General features: G+C 46.8%; 1 protein-coding gene across 1 annotated transcript in view; it reads left to right on the top strand.

Moving 5' to 3' along the window:
• Positions 1 to 18,521, top strand: part of gatad2b (GATA zinc finger domain containing 2B) — a 46,757-nt gene that overhangs the window by 9,205 nt on the left and 19,031 nt on the right. Inside the window, exons 2-4 of the mRNA XM_069175730.1 lie at positions 15,719 to 16,102; positions 16,992 to 17,121; positions 18,365 to 18,496. Of these exons, the coding sequence (XP_069031831.1) occupies positions 15,720 to 16,102; positions 16,992 to 17,121; positions 18,365 to 18,496 (645 nt within the window). The 5' untranslated portion in view covers position 15,719. The remainder of the gene's footprint in view (positions 1 to 15,718; positions 16,103 to 16,991; positions 17,122 to 18,364; positions 18,497 to 18,521) is intronic.

Below are 18,521 nucleotides of genomic sequence, written 5' to 3' on the forward strand. Positions count from 1 at the left end.
CAGGCATCTGGAAGTCAGCCCGTCTGAATCATTCAAACTTCCTCTGCTGGAGTTCCAGAATAAAATAAGAAACCTTGAAATGATCCGGATGGGTTCTGTTTATACTTTTCTTCTTCTATGTGGATGTGACAGGTGGAAACGCTGCTAACCGCGGAATGAACCTGTGGCACTATTTGAAAGCCAAACTGACAAAAATAAGTCACGAATGCTTTTGTCTCACTCGAAGCTCCCGCTGCAACCTCGGCTGTTATTTCTGAGAACAGCGAGGAGTTGGCTGCAGTCTGGTACCAGAGACCAACAGCCTCCGTCTACTACCTACAGGAAGGCACACAGCCATGGATAAGAGCAGCTTACGTTTACAATGATATTTCTTCAATATTCATTGTTCAGTCCCAAATCTACGTTGCCTAAAAATAGCTCCAGTAACATCTGCTCCCAATGTAAACAGTCACCGGCACCCAGCAGTGATTGGGCCTGAAATACCCAGAATGCAGTGTGACGTTGGGGTGTTTACATGCTGTGTATGTGGCTGATTGTCTGTGCTGTGTATTGATCCTCCTCCTGGCTGCCACATTCAGCCCCATTTTAAGATGTCCGTGCCTCCGACTAAACGCTCCCACTGCTTTCTTCTCCTGGCGCTGGCTGCTGAAACAGAGCATGCCCCACCCTGTGGTCTGAAGTTCTGCACTCAGTCTTTTCTTGTCAAAGTGCCAGCTCTTAAAGAAGAGATTTTCCTGTTTCTGCTGTGAAAACACCCGGGCTGCCCCCCTCCACCCTCCCCCCACTCGGCTCTGTCTCTGGTTGTCTTACTGTGTGACGTCTTGACCACTAACGGCTACACATTAAGAGATAATTCCATACCCTGAGGTTACAAACCGGCTCAGACTGGCTCAATGCATTTCGGCTGCACTCGGTTCCCCCAGCAAAAATAAATAAAACACACACACACACACACACACACACACACACACACACACACACACACACACACAGAAAAAAAAAAGATGTCTCGTGCCTTTTTTAAAGGAACATGAAACTAATTTGTAATAGTAGTACCACAACATGAGGCACATCTCTGACAGTTTTGTAAACATCAAACTTCAGAGCATCGTCACAGCAACACAACGGTTTGATTCTGGATATCAGTCCAGTTGTTTTTTTTGCCTCTGCTGCCTTATTGTATGTTCAATATGCACACACACTTTGATATATATACTCGGCAGCCAGTTAAAATAAGTCGCAACCAACCATCAGTGACGTCACCTGTTGGTTCGTGAACACTATAAAGCCTCCAGTTCAGATTCTGTCCATCACAATCTGGCTAGTTCAGAGCGGTTTGGAGCAGGAAGTGACCATATTTGGACGAGCTGGGGGAGGGGCCAGCAGAAATAGCTCATGGAAACAATGTATTGATTTTGTATTTGATGAAAGAAGCTGAATGGGAGTCTATGGAGCCGGAGGCTTTTTGGAGCCGACCTCTAGTGGCACTCGCTGGTATTGCAGCTTCAGACACTTCTGCATCGACCTCATTTTTCAGAGCTGGAAGCTACGAACACTTTTATATCCAGTCTGTGGTTAAATCTAATCTTTTTTTAAACCAGGTGGTTCAGTTGTTCAGTCCACTCGGGATAAATTCAATAATGAAACCCTCTACAGTAAGATAGTGGTGTTGACTTTACTCCAGTCTTAAAATGATCCTGACAGAGCAACTGTCTTCAGTATGAGACTGGACTTTATACTGAAACATTTTTTTTGTACGTAGTCTACCATCAATAATATACAGTGAACGGGCAGACAGTCAGGCTCTCCCATTATTCAAATCATCAGCTGAGAAACTCCCAGGTTGTCATTGATCACTGCAGTCCAACTTCCTGTCCTGCACTCTCGTTTGGTGAATATATAGGTAAAACCACTTGGTGGGACCGGGCCTCAGGTAGTGGCAGCGGTGGCGAAGTGTCAACCGGATTCGGTGCGTGCTGATTGGTTAAAATGAACCTGAGGTCTTACCGCAGTAGGATGGATCGATTCCCTGTAAAGCATAAACAGACCAGATACTCACAGTGAATTTGGGTCCAGCTGCACTGGACTACTGTGGAACCAGAATCTGAACATTTTTGGTCGTATCTGTTTTTCCACCTTCAGCGTCAGAGCTCAGATTCTCCTGCTTTTGTTCCCAGATATTTTTTTCACATGCACTACATTTCATTTACACGCAGTGAAGTGTTGCTGTGAGCTCAGCATTGCCGGGTGATCAACAATGTAGAGTTTGGTCAAAAAAGGATCCATGTTGATCAGGATCTCCTGCAGAACCAATCCAAGCCCGACCAGCTCAGGACATTTCTGCTGATGATTCGCTGAATTACAGATCAGTCGCTCACTCAGGGGGATTTGATCAAATTATTTTTTTGTATTTACAATATAGAAATTGATGAGGAGTGGGTTGGATGTGTTTAGTATGTTGCACCACCTGAGGAGGCGGTGATCACAGTCTGAGGCAGACTGGTTAACAGCAGTGTGTGTGTGTGTGTGTGTGTGTGTGTGTGTGTGTGTGTGTGTGTGTGTGTGTGTGTGTGTGTGTGTGTGTGTGTGGACTGTTTCGGTATGAGATGGATCCTCACCACTCGTTCTTCCTCTCACTTCCTGTGCTCCTCTCTTTGTCTCTGAATGCACCCCCCCCTCCCTCCTTTGCCCCCACTGCTACCCCCCTCCTCTCCCATCAGTAGCCTCCACCCTCACACGCATATGTACACCCCCACCCCTCAGGCGACAGCAGAGCAGGAATTGATTAGTGGTATGGCTTAAAAATAGACGACTGGTTGTCATAGCAACGCCCAGAATGAACTGTTGTCTAGTTTAATAAAGAGCAGCATTATGCCGTGTGTATCCGCAGACAGCAGATGGAGGTGTGTGTGATTATCACACCGGGGTCCTGCTGGATCCGACTTGTGTACAAAGTCAACACTCGGACCGGCCAACAACAAAACACCGGCAGCATCTCCTGCTTCGCTCTCATTGGCTCTCCATCTGCATCCCACAACCATCAACTCCTTAGCTGCTCCACACAACCAATTACATCTCTGTTGCTATGGGCTGCGTTCTGATTTGCCTCATTAGTGTCAAAAACTAGCCATATGCAAATTATGGTCATATTCCCAGCAGCCCCGTCATCATCATCTTTTACAGCCAGAGAACCACGGTGTGTGTGTGTGTGTGTGTGTGTGTGTGTGTGTGTGTGTGTGTGTGTGTGTGTGTGTGCGCGTGCGTGCGTGCGTGTGTGCGTGTTTGTGCGTGTGTGTGTGTATATATATGTGTATGTGTATCTGTGTGTCTGTATGTATGTCTGTGTGTGTGTGTCTGTGTGTGTGTGTTGTTAAGATGTTGTTGGTGTGTGTCAGGTGGACCAGTGAGTTCAGCGGCTGCCTCCTGATGACTCCTGTTGTTCTCTGGACATCTCTCCATCTCTTGTCGCTGCCTCCACCTTCCTGTAGGACTGTTGGTGTGATGAGCAACAAGGTGTTTCAGCACACAGCAGCGTCAGTCAGTCAGTCAGACCATCGCTGAACCAGAAGTACATGTGCTCCCAGTGGTCCGTGTTTTGATGCCATCAGTCTGCTGGCTGTAAGCGTTACCAGGATATCAACAATAATACTTGATGCAGTTTCAGTGGAGTTTATTCTTTTTATTCACCAGGTCTGAGCGAGCTGCTTACACCAGGCAGACCTCCACACTAACTGTCTACTGCTGTGTGCTTTTCACTTTTCCATTTAGCTTCAGACTGTATATAAAAGTGGACGTAGCTTCCGGGTCTGAAAAATGAGTTCGATGCTGAAATGTGTCTCATCAAATCCAAAGTGAATAAAATGTGTCCATCAGTTATCTCGGTGTTGTTAACTAAAGTCACTCCTTCTTATTAGTTTTCTGGAGGTCCATCTGAAAATAATCCCTCATTCATTAGAAAAGAAGATTCAAGAAGACCTGTTTTTGGGGGCGTGTCTGTTTGATTGACAGGCCTGTGGTGTAGTCAGGTTATAGCTATCATGGGCGGAACATAGTATCGTCAGGTATCCAATCAGATCAGTTAGAACCAGCGCTGGCTCCGCCCCCTGCTCATCCAAATATGGTCACTTCCTGCTCCAAACCGCTCCGAACCAGCAAGATGGTGACAGAATCTGAACTGGAGGCTTCATAACGTTCACAAACCAACGATGACATCACTGATGGATGATGACATCACTGATGGATGATGACATTATTGCTGGTTGATACTTGTCTGCAGCTCAATTGTGTCACTACGGTGCTTCACTTCAAGGACTGCACAGTTCCTTCTTATTGCAACATGTGGATCATAATATACATGCAGAGCTCCATTCACAGTTTATACTGGTCACCTGCTTCTATGCTGATCAGCACAACAACAAAGTCATTCTGTCATAAACCAGAGCCTCATGTAAATAAAACATTCACACTACATTGAATCACACTAGGATAGGGATGTTAAGGATGATAGTTTTTTCACTACTTTATTTTCAATGTGATGAAAAAAATTCATACCTTGATATTGTGAATATTCTAACTTGCTGATGTGATGACGACACACAGCGTGTGTGAACTAAAAGCAGCTTGTCAGTGGAGGAGTTCATTCAAAAAGAGGAACAACTGCAGTAGAGTCAACGGTCAGATGTAGAACAAACCACCGCAACATATTTTAATAAATACCTGAAAGAAAACGGTTACATTTCTGCTGACATCTAAAACTTTAACCCTTATTGTGTTGCAACTGTATGTTCTTGAAATTGATATTATATTTGTCATAGTATATTGATAATGATGTTCAGTCACCAAAGATGTAATCTAGAAAGTCCCACCTCTGAATACTCTCCGACTGATGTTAACTAACAATAAACTTCCCAAACTTTATGAGTTCATATTTCTATAGTTTGATTATAAAGCTGGTGTGTGTGCTGTGTGAACACCATGAGTGTCAGAGGCTGCGGTCCACAGAGAGCAGCACCCGGCCTGTATTCACCGCTGTCGTCTGTCCGTCCTGCAGCGCGGCCCACTGTCCAACATATCCGAGGAGAAAACAGAGCGCTCTCTCTGTCGCGGAGCCAGAAGCTACAGGAGCAAACGCAGCTTGTTGTTGGCCGAGGCGTGTGTCACTCATTAGAGACTCCACCAACCAGAGGAGAGGGTGACTAATATCAACGTGCCTTAAAGACACAGACACACAACAAGCTGCAGACAGCAACTGAACAGAGGCTCAAAACTACAAAAATAACTTCTCATGAATATTAAGACCGCACGTGGAGCTTTTCAAAAGCTGTATTGAAGTGTGGATTTATGGCATTAGATGAGTGGTACTGACCCAGAATGGTACTGACCCAGAATGGTACTGACCCAGAGTTCTCACATTGGCTGAGGTACAGCTCATATTTACGACGGTCATATCACCTGATAAATCAGCTTTTTTCCGCTCCAAACTATCATTATTTCGGCCTTTAAATATCCAGTATGTATTTCTGTAGGTCTGATTAGTGTCGTCCACGTCCTCCCTGTCCTCTGGTCCAGCTGCTATGTCCGGGTCGTCTTCTCCCCTGCAGCCGCTCTCAGATGGTACCGGTTCCATCCCCGGTGCTGCTTCTGTTCGGTGGAGTAATGTAAAAGAAAGGATGTGTGATCGTCTCGTCACGTTTTCCATCCCCGACCCTCAGATATGAATATTCAGTTTTCATGACGAACCTGAGATGAAGTGTAACGGCCTTTATTGTGGATGATGGTGAAGAACGTAGACCGTAGTTCATAGCTCGTAGGTCGTAGATCATAGATCTGCTGTGTCTGTCCGGCACACTTCTCTGGAAGAACCGGCCCAACAGTCTGAGACTGATGTTGCTTCTGGAAACTCTCCTTTTTTGTAATTCATATTTATTGATTTATTTTGACCTGTTTTTAATGATATATCAGTGTTAAATATAGGAGGATATTTACTGTCCTCTGCTCCTTTATGTGCGCCTTGTAAAGCTATTTGTGATGACTGATGTAGATAAGATCTATAAATACACTTCATTATTATTATAGACAGATGGTGAAGAACCGACAGGAAACATACTCTTGTTTTGAAGAATTTAGTAAACAGTGTTTCCTCTTTGGTGATGGATATGCTGCTTTGAATTTTGCTTACTGTGCAGCTTTTTCACTGGCCAAGCTCGGTTTCTCTCGACTCCACAAACTGGTGTGAAGAGGAGCTGTTTTCCAGGCGATGCCAGACTCCCTGCAGAGCGCCTGCTACATGCTGTTGCTGTGCAGGTTTAAAGTGCAACAAGACCACGTTCTGACCAGTCACAGCATCGGGTTTCTCTTTTACAAACATCCCATACACCTTAAATATACTTTGTTATAAAAGGCAAGTCTGAGTTCCACTCTGCGCACTATCAAGGTAGAGCAGTGGTGTCTAAATCGTCGCTCACCAGCTACCAGTAGCTCACCACTTGTTAGACTTGCCGCCCATACTGACGGCCGTCCGGGTATATTTGGAGATCCATTATATCAGTATGTATTTATTTATTTATTTGTCTGCGAGAACGACGCTATCGGTGCGATCAATTAACGGTAGGACAATCTCCCCTCGCTGCCTCCACCTGTGTTTGTTCTGCCCACAGTGAGACACAGAGATCAGAGGACAGAAACACAGCAGAGATGGAGCTCCGCCCACAGTGAGACACAGAGATCAGAGGACAGAAACACAACACTCACACTGACCTGGAAAAAAACGGTGCTAATGAATTAGGTCAATAACATAAATACAATATTTTCAGCTGGACAGCACCAGAGGGGGCGGAGCTATAAAGAGTGTCTGTCACTGAGTGAGTGAGAGATCAAAGTTACACCACAGGTCGGCTGAATGCTGCGACTTTTGGAATTAAAAGAAAGAAAAGACTGAATCCATGTGAAGTACAGACAGAGGGAATGTGTAGGGAAGTAGAGAAATAAACATTGATTGTTTTTTATGACAGAATTGAGCATTGTGAGCTTCATCAATTGAAAACGAACAAATGCATCCAGGAAAAAACATGAACATTGTGTTGAATTTCGGCTGCTGTGATACAAAAATGTGTGTGTTGAGTATCAGGTTTGTTATTGTTCACAAAAAATAAGCTAATTCAGCTGGTTTGGGTGGAGCTCAGCTATGTGAAGTGCAGTGTTTGTCCTCTAACTGTTACTACAGATGAGGTGACTCACTCTGCCTCCTAAACTCTTCAGTGCACAATAAAACAGCCACCGAGCCCGTTGTCGGGGCCCGTTGTCGGGGCCCGTTGGCCCGAGGTCTGACCCCTCAGTGGAGCCCGTTGTGGGAGCGTGTTGTCGGGGCCGGAGCGAAGCCGGATGATGTGGAGGTTGTGTGTGCAGGACTGAGCTCAAGGAGTCATGCTGTTCGCTCTATGAACTCCACGTAGAAATAGACAATAAACTAGCAGCTCGGCACCACAGTTAACCGGACCGACACGCGCTCATGCTTCTCTATGATGCCCACTGTTAGTGGACTGCAGGCAGCGTGGAACCGGTCAATGCTCTGCACTTGAATAGCAGCACCTTTTCACCGTTTATACACACACACACACACACACACACACACACACACACACACACACACACACACACACACACACACACACACACACACACACACACACACGTACGAATGCAAGGTGTTCGCCTGCCATCAGGAGCAACCTGGGGTTTAGTGTCACAAGACTTCAGACAGAAGGAACGGTGGATTGAACCTTCTGATGGGGTCACCAGTTAATCTGAGCCACAGCCGCTCTGTGTTTTATACATCCACACCGATATGGTTTAGTTTGAAACTCTATTTTAAAATGAACGTCCACACCGACACCATCTGACAACAACATCCATGAATCACACACGTTTTAATATTCAGAGAATATTTTCCCTCTGATGATGCAGTCAGTGTCTCCTCAGGATTGTGGGATACCGTGTGTTGGTTAGAAGTTAACAACAACATCCTCTACTTCACTTCACAGTGCAGTCTGACCTCTTGAGCGTTGTCTCACCATCAATCATGACCTTCAGTGGAAACATGATCCGACCAGGTTCTGTCCCGTCGGGCTGATAGACAGGAGAACTGTCACAAGTTGTCCAACGAATAGATCACCTCTTGGGCATGTCGGCAGTATTAGATAATAAAATGCAGAGTTTAACTCCACAGCAGCTGCTAGCAGAGTCAACAAGATCAGCACCGCCTCTAAACCGGCATCCATGTTGAACGAAGCGATGGTAGTGGTTGTTTTCTCCTGGAGAAGGGTCGCGGCTGTCTGTCAGGACTCGGCAGCACTTTGGATCAGCTGGAGGCTGTTCAGAGAGTTACTGGGACATCCTGATCGTAAAGTACATCAACAGTTCAGCCTCCAGGGAACAAATGCATGGGGTACTTTTCTAGCATCACTCTGAGACAGGATGTTCCTGACTTTGGTAATATTAAGGAAGTGAAGGAAGGCAGTCCTGGAGACTTTTTATTGAAGGACATATTGTGGTAAAAAAGAACTTTATGCCTTGTAGACACACTTCAAGTTTCACTCACTGATTAAATTCATCGAGCTTCAAGCATCGATAGAGCTGAGTGTCACCTGCACGGTAGATGAAGTTTACGCATTGCTTCCTAATAATATCATCTCAAGGAAACATGTATGATGTGAAAACTATTGGCCCAAGTACAGAACCCTGTGGAGCTCCATAACTAACTTTAGTCTGCATGAAACCAGCATCGTTCCCGTGAACAAATAGACATCTATGTGATAAATAAGATGTGAAACACCAGTTCCTGTCTTTGCTGTGACATGTGATGAGTGGTGTCCAGCAGGACTAACAGACGGTGTATCATTGGAGGCAGGGAGGAGATCCTTGGTCTCTGTTGGTTATTTCTGTCCACATAATTGATTCAAAACAGATTTTTCAAAGGTTTGAATAATAAAGGGGAGGTTTGGTGTTCCAGGTGTGTAGCTGGCTGCAGTCTGTCGGTGAAGATGTGATCTGATCTAATGTGGAAGTGTTGTCGGGTGGAGGAGTGTTCAAAGTGTAAATCAGGTCTTACAGATGTTTCTAAAGGTACTTCATGATACATCTGTAACAGCTGCATGAAGGATCTGATCCATTTAGTTTTTATGCTTTCTGAATCAATTGTAATGATAATGCCTGCTCGTAAAACAGAGACATCACGCTTTCACAGAGCAGCAGTTATCTTCAGTCTAATGCAGAGAATATAACCGACAACCTTATCGTGCTCATAAAGAGGAACAGACGCACAAACAAAAGTGTGTGTGGATGTTTTCATGGTCCATCGGCCTGCTGGGACGTGTGCTGTCCGATGTCCAGTTCACCAGTGTTGTGTTGAAGTCACTTCCCATCTTTTCTATTGTAAATTAAACCGTTTGAGCTACATGCTAGAATTTCAAATCCATTAGATTTATTATTTTTTATTGTGTCATTTTTCTAGTTTGAACCTTTAATCTGGGTCTCGTGTTTAATCTTCCAATAGTTAGAGTTGAGAGAATTAGTGGATTCTTCTGTTGTTGGATTCTTATTAAATTAATAACTAATTAATCCTAAATAGTTAACTGGGTTTTTGACCCAAATTAAGTAAATTTCATTCTGAACAACTGTAATGGTAATTTCTCTCATTTTCCTGATATTTATATATCCTATTATTAATTGTCAGAATCAGCAATAATGAATCAGATCTAAAGGTAGTGCTGAACCGATCCGTGACTTTCAGTACAGACGTGCACCCGAAACATGCGGTGCGGTCCGTCCAACGCTGCCTGAGAGTTCAGCTTTCAGGTGAGTCCTGAAGGTCTTCTGGTTGCTGTCTGTCTCCTTTCATTCTTTGAAGGGTCACTGATGCAGTGGTGGAGCAACATGTGGTGGTCCTGCTGAAAATCAGAGCACCTTAGTGCTAAATGACTTTGTATTGTGCACCCAGTATTTGAGCTGCTCACCTTGTGATGGTGGTGATGAAGCACCAGTTCAGAGTTGTGACATCCTGTCTGAGTGTGAACTGTGTGAACGTGTTGTGGCTGATGACGTGGATCTGTTCCTCCACTGGGCTTCATGAGTTGGATATCGTTAAGTTTCCTCTTCATCAGTAGTTTCATCATCACACTCTGTTTCAGTCTGAATCACATGTTTTAGTTGAAACTGAATATATTGAGTTTCCACAGCAGCTCATCCAACACTGAGAGTCCAGTGATATCACAAGATATCGATTTGGATTCAGGCATCTGACAGTTTGGTGTCACGACTTCCATTTCTTTTCTCCATCACTGCCATATTTATGGGGGAATTAATAGCACAGGTGTGTGTGTGTGTGTGGGGGGGGGGGGGGGGGGGGTTACATCAGCTGAATGAATTATCATGATGCTCATCATGCATGAAATGAGATGATTTTCAGCAGTGTAGTCACAAATGGTCATATTACCATTGACTGACTGTAATTATCATTACAGTCAGTCAATGTGGAACACAGTGAGAACATGGTTCCACACGGAGAACACAGAACAACAGGACTGTGGTTCCACACGGAGAGGAGACACAGAACAACAGGACTGTGGAACACAGAACAGGATCTGATCTGAGGATCCACAGCAGTGCTGGTTTAATTCTGAGGACGACATTTTAGCAGCAGCCATCTGATCGACAGCTCTTTGCATAAAGAACATGGTGTGTGTGTGTGTGTGTGTGTGTGTGTGTGTGTGTGTGTGTGTGTGTGTGTGTGTGTGTGTGTGTGTGTGTGTGTGTGTGAGTGTGTGTGGGGGATGGGAGGAGGGAATTAAGAGTTGGCATTATGTCAGGAGAGAGCTGCCATCTCTGCCTCCTTTCTAGCCCTGTACACACACACACACACACACACACACACACACACACACACACACACACACACACACACACACACACACACACACACACACACACACATGCAGCTTACACACAAAGACGTGTGCAAAGATAGCTGGAGATGAAGAATAAAATCCTCCTCCTCTCTGTGTGTATCTTGGCTGTCACTCCTTTACTACGACCCCCCCCCCCCCCCCCCCCCCCCCCCCCCCCAGCAGAGCCACACCTGATTGGCCGGTGTAATGTGAACAAATGAAGCTCTGAGCTGTGGCTGCGTTTAAGGGGCCCCTGAAAGTAAGCATGTGTTTATTTTTACAGTGAGGGGGGGGGGGGGGGGGGGGGGTTGAGGAGTTGGGGGAGGGGAGAGGAGCAGGGAGGAGTTCTTGTGGTACTGTACAGCTGCAGCAGCAGAGGGGGGTTACAAAATCTGCCTTCTGTAGGAATGCAGGGCTGAGTGTTGACGTCTGGAGTAGGCTGCTTCAGTCTCTGATCCTCCACACAATCACAGCCTAAGGAGTCTACCTGTCCCCCTCTGTCCTCCTCTGTCCTGTCCACCCCTGTCCTCCTCTGTTCTGTCCCCTTCTGTCTTGTCCTCTCCACCTCTGTCTTGTCCCCCTCTATCCCAGGGTTAGGGTTAGAAGTGTGGTTGTGGCTCTGTCCCCCTCTGTCCTGTCCCCCTTTGTCCTTCCTGTCCACCTCTGCCCCCCTCTATCCTCATCTGTCCTGTCCACCCCTGTCCTCCTCTGTTCTGTCCCCTTCTGTCTTGTCCTCTTCACCTCTGTCTTGTCCCCCTCTATCCCAGGGTTAGGGTTAGAAGTGTGGTTGTGGCTCTGTCCCCCTCTGTCCTGTCCCCCTTTGTCCTTCCTGTCCACCTCTGCCCCCCTCTATCCTCATCTGTCCTGTCCACCCCTGTCCTCCTCTGTTCTGTCCCCTTCTGTCTTGTCCTCTTCACCTCTGTCTTGTCCCCCTCTATCCCAGGGTTAGGGTTAGAAGTGTGGTTGTGGCTCTGTCCCCCTCTGTCCTGTCCCCCTTTGTCCTTCCTGTCCACCTCTGCCCCCCTCTGTCCTCCTCTGTCCTGTCCTCCTCTGTTCTGTCCCCTTCTGTCCCAGGGTTAGTGTTAGAAGTGTGGTTGTGGTTGTAGGTGTAGCGACCTCCACCCTGTCGCTCTCTACATCTCTCCATGTCTCCTTTTCTTTCTTTCCTTTATTGCATTGGCAGAGAGCCCAATGTGTGTGTGTGTGTGTGTGTGTGTGTGTGTGTGTGTGTGTGTGTGTGTGTGTGTGTGTGTGTGTGTGTGTGTGTGTGTGTGTGTGTGGTAGCTGCTGACTGTAACAGTCATTATATTATGTAAAGGCTGGCGTTGTCGGTGACCAGGAGGAGGGGCAGCCGGGTGGGAGGGTGTAGGGTGGGAGGGTGTAGGGTGCCAGTTAGTGACGTGCAGCACCCGGCTGGCTCTGATTGGCTCATCGGCGCCTTCTCAGCAGCTCTGTGGCTCATTAAAAGTGGAGGAAGCAGGAGCTGCTTGTGTTTTCCTCTCAGCAAATGGAGGCGGCGGCTCGGCACTGCCTTCGCTGCGTCACAGATTAATTAGAGAAGAAGAAGTGTTGTAGGGGAGGAGATCACCACGAAATAATCTCATCACAATACTTCAGTCACAGTGGGATATTACTGTGATTTCACCCTCTGTTGAGTATTGCAATACTATAGTATTGTCAGGTTTCCAATCAGATCAGTCGGATCCACCGCTGGCTCCTCCCCCAGCTCGTCCAAATATGGTCACTTCCTGCTCCAAACCTCTCTGAACCACCAAGATGGTGACGGACAGAATCTGAACTGGAGGATTCATAACATTCACAAACCAACGATGACATCACTGATGGTTGATGACATCACTGATGGATGATGACATCACTGATGGATGGTTGTGACTTATTTCAACTGCAGATGATCTCCTCAAAGGAACCTTTTATTGAATAAAATGCAGTTTTCAGTCTATTCATCTTACATCAGTCACAGACTGTCTTTAATGATGCAATTAATGATTCTTGGAGTCTGTGTTTCTGTACAATATTACCAGGTGAAATCTGGTGACCCCACCCTGTAAATGTTTTTATTGTATTGTTTTGTCGGATGATTAAGAGTCCTTCCTGTAGATGTGAGGAGGAGAACAGGAGGACAGACTGAATGAGACGGTGGCGGTACACTAGAGGAGGGGAGACGATGGAGTGACACCAGCAGGTAGAATCGGCTAACAGGAAGCTGATTAAGTGATAATGTGCCCAATTAACTCCGTCTGAATGAACGGAGTACACGGCCTTTTTACCGGATCCAGTGTCGGTCCAGATGTTTGTGATCCATTTGCATGTTGTCTGCTCCACATGATGGAGGAGAAGGCTGCTAATGAGGTTATACACATGTAGAGTGACTCAGTGGTTCCACACAGACAGAGGCAGCAGAGGAACCAGACTCCTGAGGTCACAGCTCGTATTGTTGCACAACATCATGTAGTACAAACCTGGAGTTCATTTTTTTTTACATTGATTAGTTTTGGAAAATTATTTGATGACACAAACGAATGAGATCCTGTTTCAGTTTCACTCCAAGTCTTCCACCTCTGACCACCAGTGGGTGGTTCGGCCTCGTCGTGGCCTCGTCCAGCTCGTGCCTCTGCTGCAGCGTCTTGGCTCTGCCGCTCGATCACGCTGGAGTCGGTCATGTGACACAGCTCATGTGTTGTTGTCGTCCTTCCGGAAGTCTTCCTGCTCCTCCGTCTCTCACGGTAATGCAGAGCTGGCATGTCAGAGGTGTGTGTCACCGTCAGCTGCAGAGATCCAGACTCTCCTTATCCCACTTCCTCTGAGTGACTTCACTTCAGCTGCTCATATAGTTTGATCATCCTGGAGCTGCAATGTGTTGGTCAGTGTTGGATGTGGAGCAACCCGCTTCACTGCACACTGAGGAGGGAGAGGGGGAGGAGGGTGGAGGAGTGGGGGGTAATGGTGACCCCTGGACCACCTAGAACCACATCAGGTAGAGCCGCACCTGAGTCCACTCAGAGGTGTTTAACTGCAGTATTTTAATGTGGTTCCTGCTTTTTCTCATCTGTAGAGGTTTTTTAGAAATATATCTAGTATGTACCCCCCCCACACACACACACACATATATATACACACACACACACACACACACACACACACACATATATATATACACAGACAGACACACACACACACACACATATGTATACACACACACACACACACACACACACACACATATATATACACACACACAGACACACACACACACACATATATATATACACACACACAGACACACACACACACACACACACACACACATATATATATATATATACACACGCACAGACACACACACACACTGGCTCTGGCCCTGCTTGTCAGTCTTATGTGGGTAACGGTGACTCTCAGCTGCCTGATTGTGGTGACAGTGATGGTTTTTGATTTCTCCAGTGTCTCTAATACATTCAACAACTTCCACTGAGTCGGAGGCTCTCGGGTGTCAGTGAGTCGACTCTCCTGGAGGGAGACATCAGTCAGACAGGACCCGGTGTGTGCTGCTGTCTGATGTGTGGTAGCAACAGGAGGCTGTTCACTCTGTACAGATGTTCTCTGAACACCCTGATGGTTCGGGGAGTCAGACAACTGAGAACAGGTGGAGAACAGGTGGAGAACTTAGTGCAGCAGGAATCATCTGCTCCTCAACATGAACCGGACCAGGGAGGTGGTGTCGACTTTAGGAGGAGAACGGGTCCATCTGAACACCAGACCGGACTGGAGGACCGACACCAGGAAGGGAAGAGCAGACTGTTATTCTGTGAGGAAGCTGAGATCTTTCTGCTGGAGGCGTTCTGGTGTTGGAGCTCCATCCAGTGAGAGAGCAGCATCAGGACCAGAGACGGCAGCCGCATCAGCAAAGAACCCTTACTGGTGAAAACCTGTGAGGAGGAGGTCACTGAGCCAAGAGACAGTCCGTCTGAACACTCGTTCACTCTGCTGACTGAACCGTTCAGTTTATTATGAATGTCAAAGTAAAACATCTGAGAACCAAACTGCAAACATGTGAACACAGCATGACATACTTGTAGTCTGAATACATCAGGTATCACCTGTCACGCTTTAGTTCAGGACGCAGTGTCAGATTTAAACATCTATTAAAGACACAAACACGTTTGTTTGGCGGAGACTGCACGAGTGATGCTCTGAAACAATCGAAGCGACCATGACAGAGATTCCTGAGATCACAAGAGCTCCCGGTGGAGCCTGAAATACACAACTTTTGAATTAAATTCACAACTTTTGAATGAATGGACACAATATAAGCAGAGAAACTATCTGTGAATGAGGGAGGTGGAGGAGATTCACAGCGCTTCTGTAGTTGTTGTTGAAGAGCATGAATGAATGACTGGGACTCTGTTTCCTCACATCTCCACATGGGGACCGGATGGTCCGGTGACATGGGGACCGGACGGTCCGGTGACATGGGGACCGGACGATCCGGTGACATGGGGACCGGACGGTCCGGTGACATGACACTGACTGTGTTGTGTTTGTGTTCACGCCTGCTTTACACTCTGCTTCTCCTCCTCCAGATCACTGTAGCACCTGTTGGAACAGATTCAGATCCACTGCTGCTGTCACATGTTGGGGTTGGGTTGGTCCACCTGTCATTGAACTCTGCTTGCACTTTACGCCACATGAAGCGATGTATTCTGTGTTTGACCTTATGTTTGTTTCACGTGACCTTCCTAACCCCGTCGTGTCCCCCTCAGGATGGAGCGGATGTCCGAGGAGGCGCTGAGACTCAACCTGCTGAAGCGAGGCCTGGAGTCACCCAGCGAGCGAGAGGAGGCGCTGGCCAAGCGTCTGAAGATGGAGGGCCACGAGGCCATGGAGCGCCTCAAGATGCTGGCGCTGCTCAAACGCAAGGACCTGGCTGACCTGGCTGCCCTGGAGGTGGCAGGGAGCCTGGGGGACGGGAAGGGCCCCGGGGCCAGCACCCTGCACCACCAGAGCCTGATGGGTGCTGCTGCCTATGAGGAGAAGCTGAACGGGAGTCTGAGGCTGGGCGGCCACAGCGGCCACGTTGGACCCAGTAAGAACGGGAAGGAGAACGTCCTGGATGAGCCGGTGGACATGAGCGCCGGGAGGAGATGGTGAGAGTCCAGCGTCCCGGCAGACGAAGCTCTCAGTCCCTCTGACTGAGGAGCAGGAGTAACTAACCAGTGGGCGGAGCCTTTGCTATGATTATAAACCTGTACACTGCCGTGTTCTCGGACTTCACGACTCCTCTAATGCCACTATATGCAGGAGGTCGTATATGTTGAGGGATTATTTCTGATAAGCAGCTGTGACTGTAACTGTATGGAGATAGATGAAACCATGCAGGCAGGACAGGCTGATCACGAATGACTCACTTCATATATGAAATTTCCATTGTGGTCCTCCATTACAGTACGAGATGAAGAAAGTGTCGAGTAAGACAAAACCAGACGGACAATAACATAAACTATATCTAAAACTACAAATGATGTAACAACCATCCTTACAGATCTGATTTAAAACTCCTCTGAACTTGATTTAGTTTAAAGAAGATGCAGCTCCGCCCACTGAAATGAAGCTGGATATAAAAAGGTTTTTTTCTGATTTAAATCTCAGGAATAATATTTGATCAAAGTGTGGTGGGAGTGGTCATTAAAATGTCGGGTAAATACAGTGAGACATCCCAGTGAGCAGGCGACCAAACATCTCACTTCTAATCACAACCTCTGAATGAACAACAAGACAAACAAGAACACAGCCTTGATTATACAACTGAGCAGGATTCACTAAAAAAAAAACAGAAAGCTGTCTGCACTCAGAGGTGGACTGATGCTTTTAGAATAATAATAGCTGACAACAAACACTGGAGTGGGTAAATATTTAACGTGTGATATAATGAAATGTGACAGGACTCAGAATAAGATGGGGTTTAGAAGGTGTTTGATGATGAGTCCAGATGTTCCAGTGTTGACGGGACCTTTTGTCTTTTGTTCTCCGATGAAGCGATGTGGACCACGACAGACGAACTCCATCTCCAGACGTCATCATCCTGTCGGACAACGAGGCGTCCAGTCCCAGGTCGACACCTCGGCCCGAGGAGCGCGTGCACCAGGCCAACCTGGACATGTTCAAGGTAACAGCACTCACCTGAGCGCTGCTCCACCTGCACAAGCACACTGAATGTCTGTCCAGATGTTTTAAAGATGAATCACATGTCAGTTAGGAACATCTGCAGAGAGCAGGACAAGCTGGGGCAGACAGTCCTACTGCCTTAAAGACGGTGTCGGTGACTTCCTCTCCTTGTTATTAAAGTCCAGACGACCTGAGTCAAAGATGACATCATCTGAAATGTTCCCTTTCATTTAAAGCTCAGCTGTAACTCATGTTTATTTACAACTGCAAACACGAAGCACTCTTGAGTTTTTTAATGGTCTGATTTAAATCTGGCTGCTGCTTCTCCGTGGTGAACAGCACCTGAGGCTCATGGGTAGTGTAGTATTGCTACATCAGTATAGTACTGACTCAGTATAGTACTGACTCCCACAATCCAAAGACAACCACAGAAGGTCGATCGGTGATGCAAACTTTCATGAATATGAGTGTAAACGTTTTTCGGTGTTCCTCTGTTGGACTGGTTACCTGTCCAGGTGTACCCCACCTCCACCCACAGACAGCTGGGATAGGCTCCTCCCCTCCACCTCCCATGACCCTGTTCACAATAAAACACATATAACGGATAGATGATTAGTTGAAATACTTCCTATTGGTGATCCTAGTGTGATCTGAGCATCACAGGATCCGGGCCGTCCTGTGTGTTCGATTTCAGCAACATCAGGACGTCATTCAGAGAACAATCAACATGGGTATACACAGAAAAACACTTCCACAATATATCCGTCTGTCTGTTATACTTTAAAACAAAAGTAGAAGTGGAGAATATCATCCATGTTAAAAAGAAGACAGACATGATGTTAATTTCATGTCAAATAAACCTCATTCTCTTTCAAACTGGACTGTAAGTTTTGCTGGGTAAGAACAGCTCCGGTCCGATCAGTGTGTTCAGGTTGACTGATCCAGCTGTTTGCCCACATTATAGCAGCTCCTGTTTGACGTGTGCTACCTGCTGAATGTGGAGATGAAGTATCTCTGTCTGTATCTTACATGCATCCTGCAGTGCTCACACTGCCTCATGTCAGTCCTTCATTTAAAAGTTGAACTCAATCATGCTTGATAAGTTGCACTAAGTTTGTTAACGTGTGTGTGTGTGTGTGTGTGTGTGTGTGTGTGTGTGTGTGTGTGTGTGTGTGTGTGTGCGTGCGTGCGTGCGTGCGTGCGTGCGTGCGTGCGTGCGTGCGTGCGTGCGTGTGTGTATCCAGGGGAAGACGGGAGAGGAGCGGCAGCAGATGATCAAAGCTCTGAGGGAGGAGCTCCGTCTGGAGGAGGCTCGCCTGGTGCTGCTGAAGAAGCTCCGACAGAGTCAGATGCAGAAGGAGAACGTGGTGCAGAAGGTCAGTGCTGCTGGTGGTGGTGGTG

This window comes from Embiotoca jacksoni, unplaced genomic scaffold (genome assembly GCF_022577435.1).
Source record: "Embiotoca jacksoni isolate LCO1_2020_lvr unplaced genomic scaffold, fEmbJac1.0.p SCAF_7, whole genome shotgun sequence".
In the NCBI taxonomy this organism is placed as follows: domain Eukaryota; kingdom Metazoa; phylum Chordata; class Actinopteri; family Embiotocidae; genus Embiotoca; species Embiotoca jacksoni.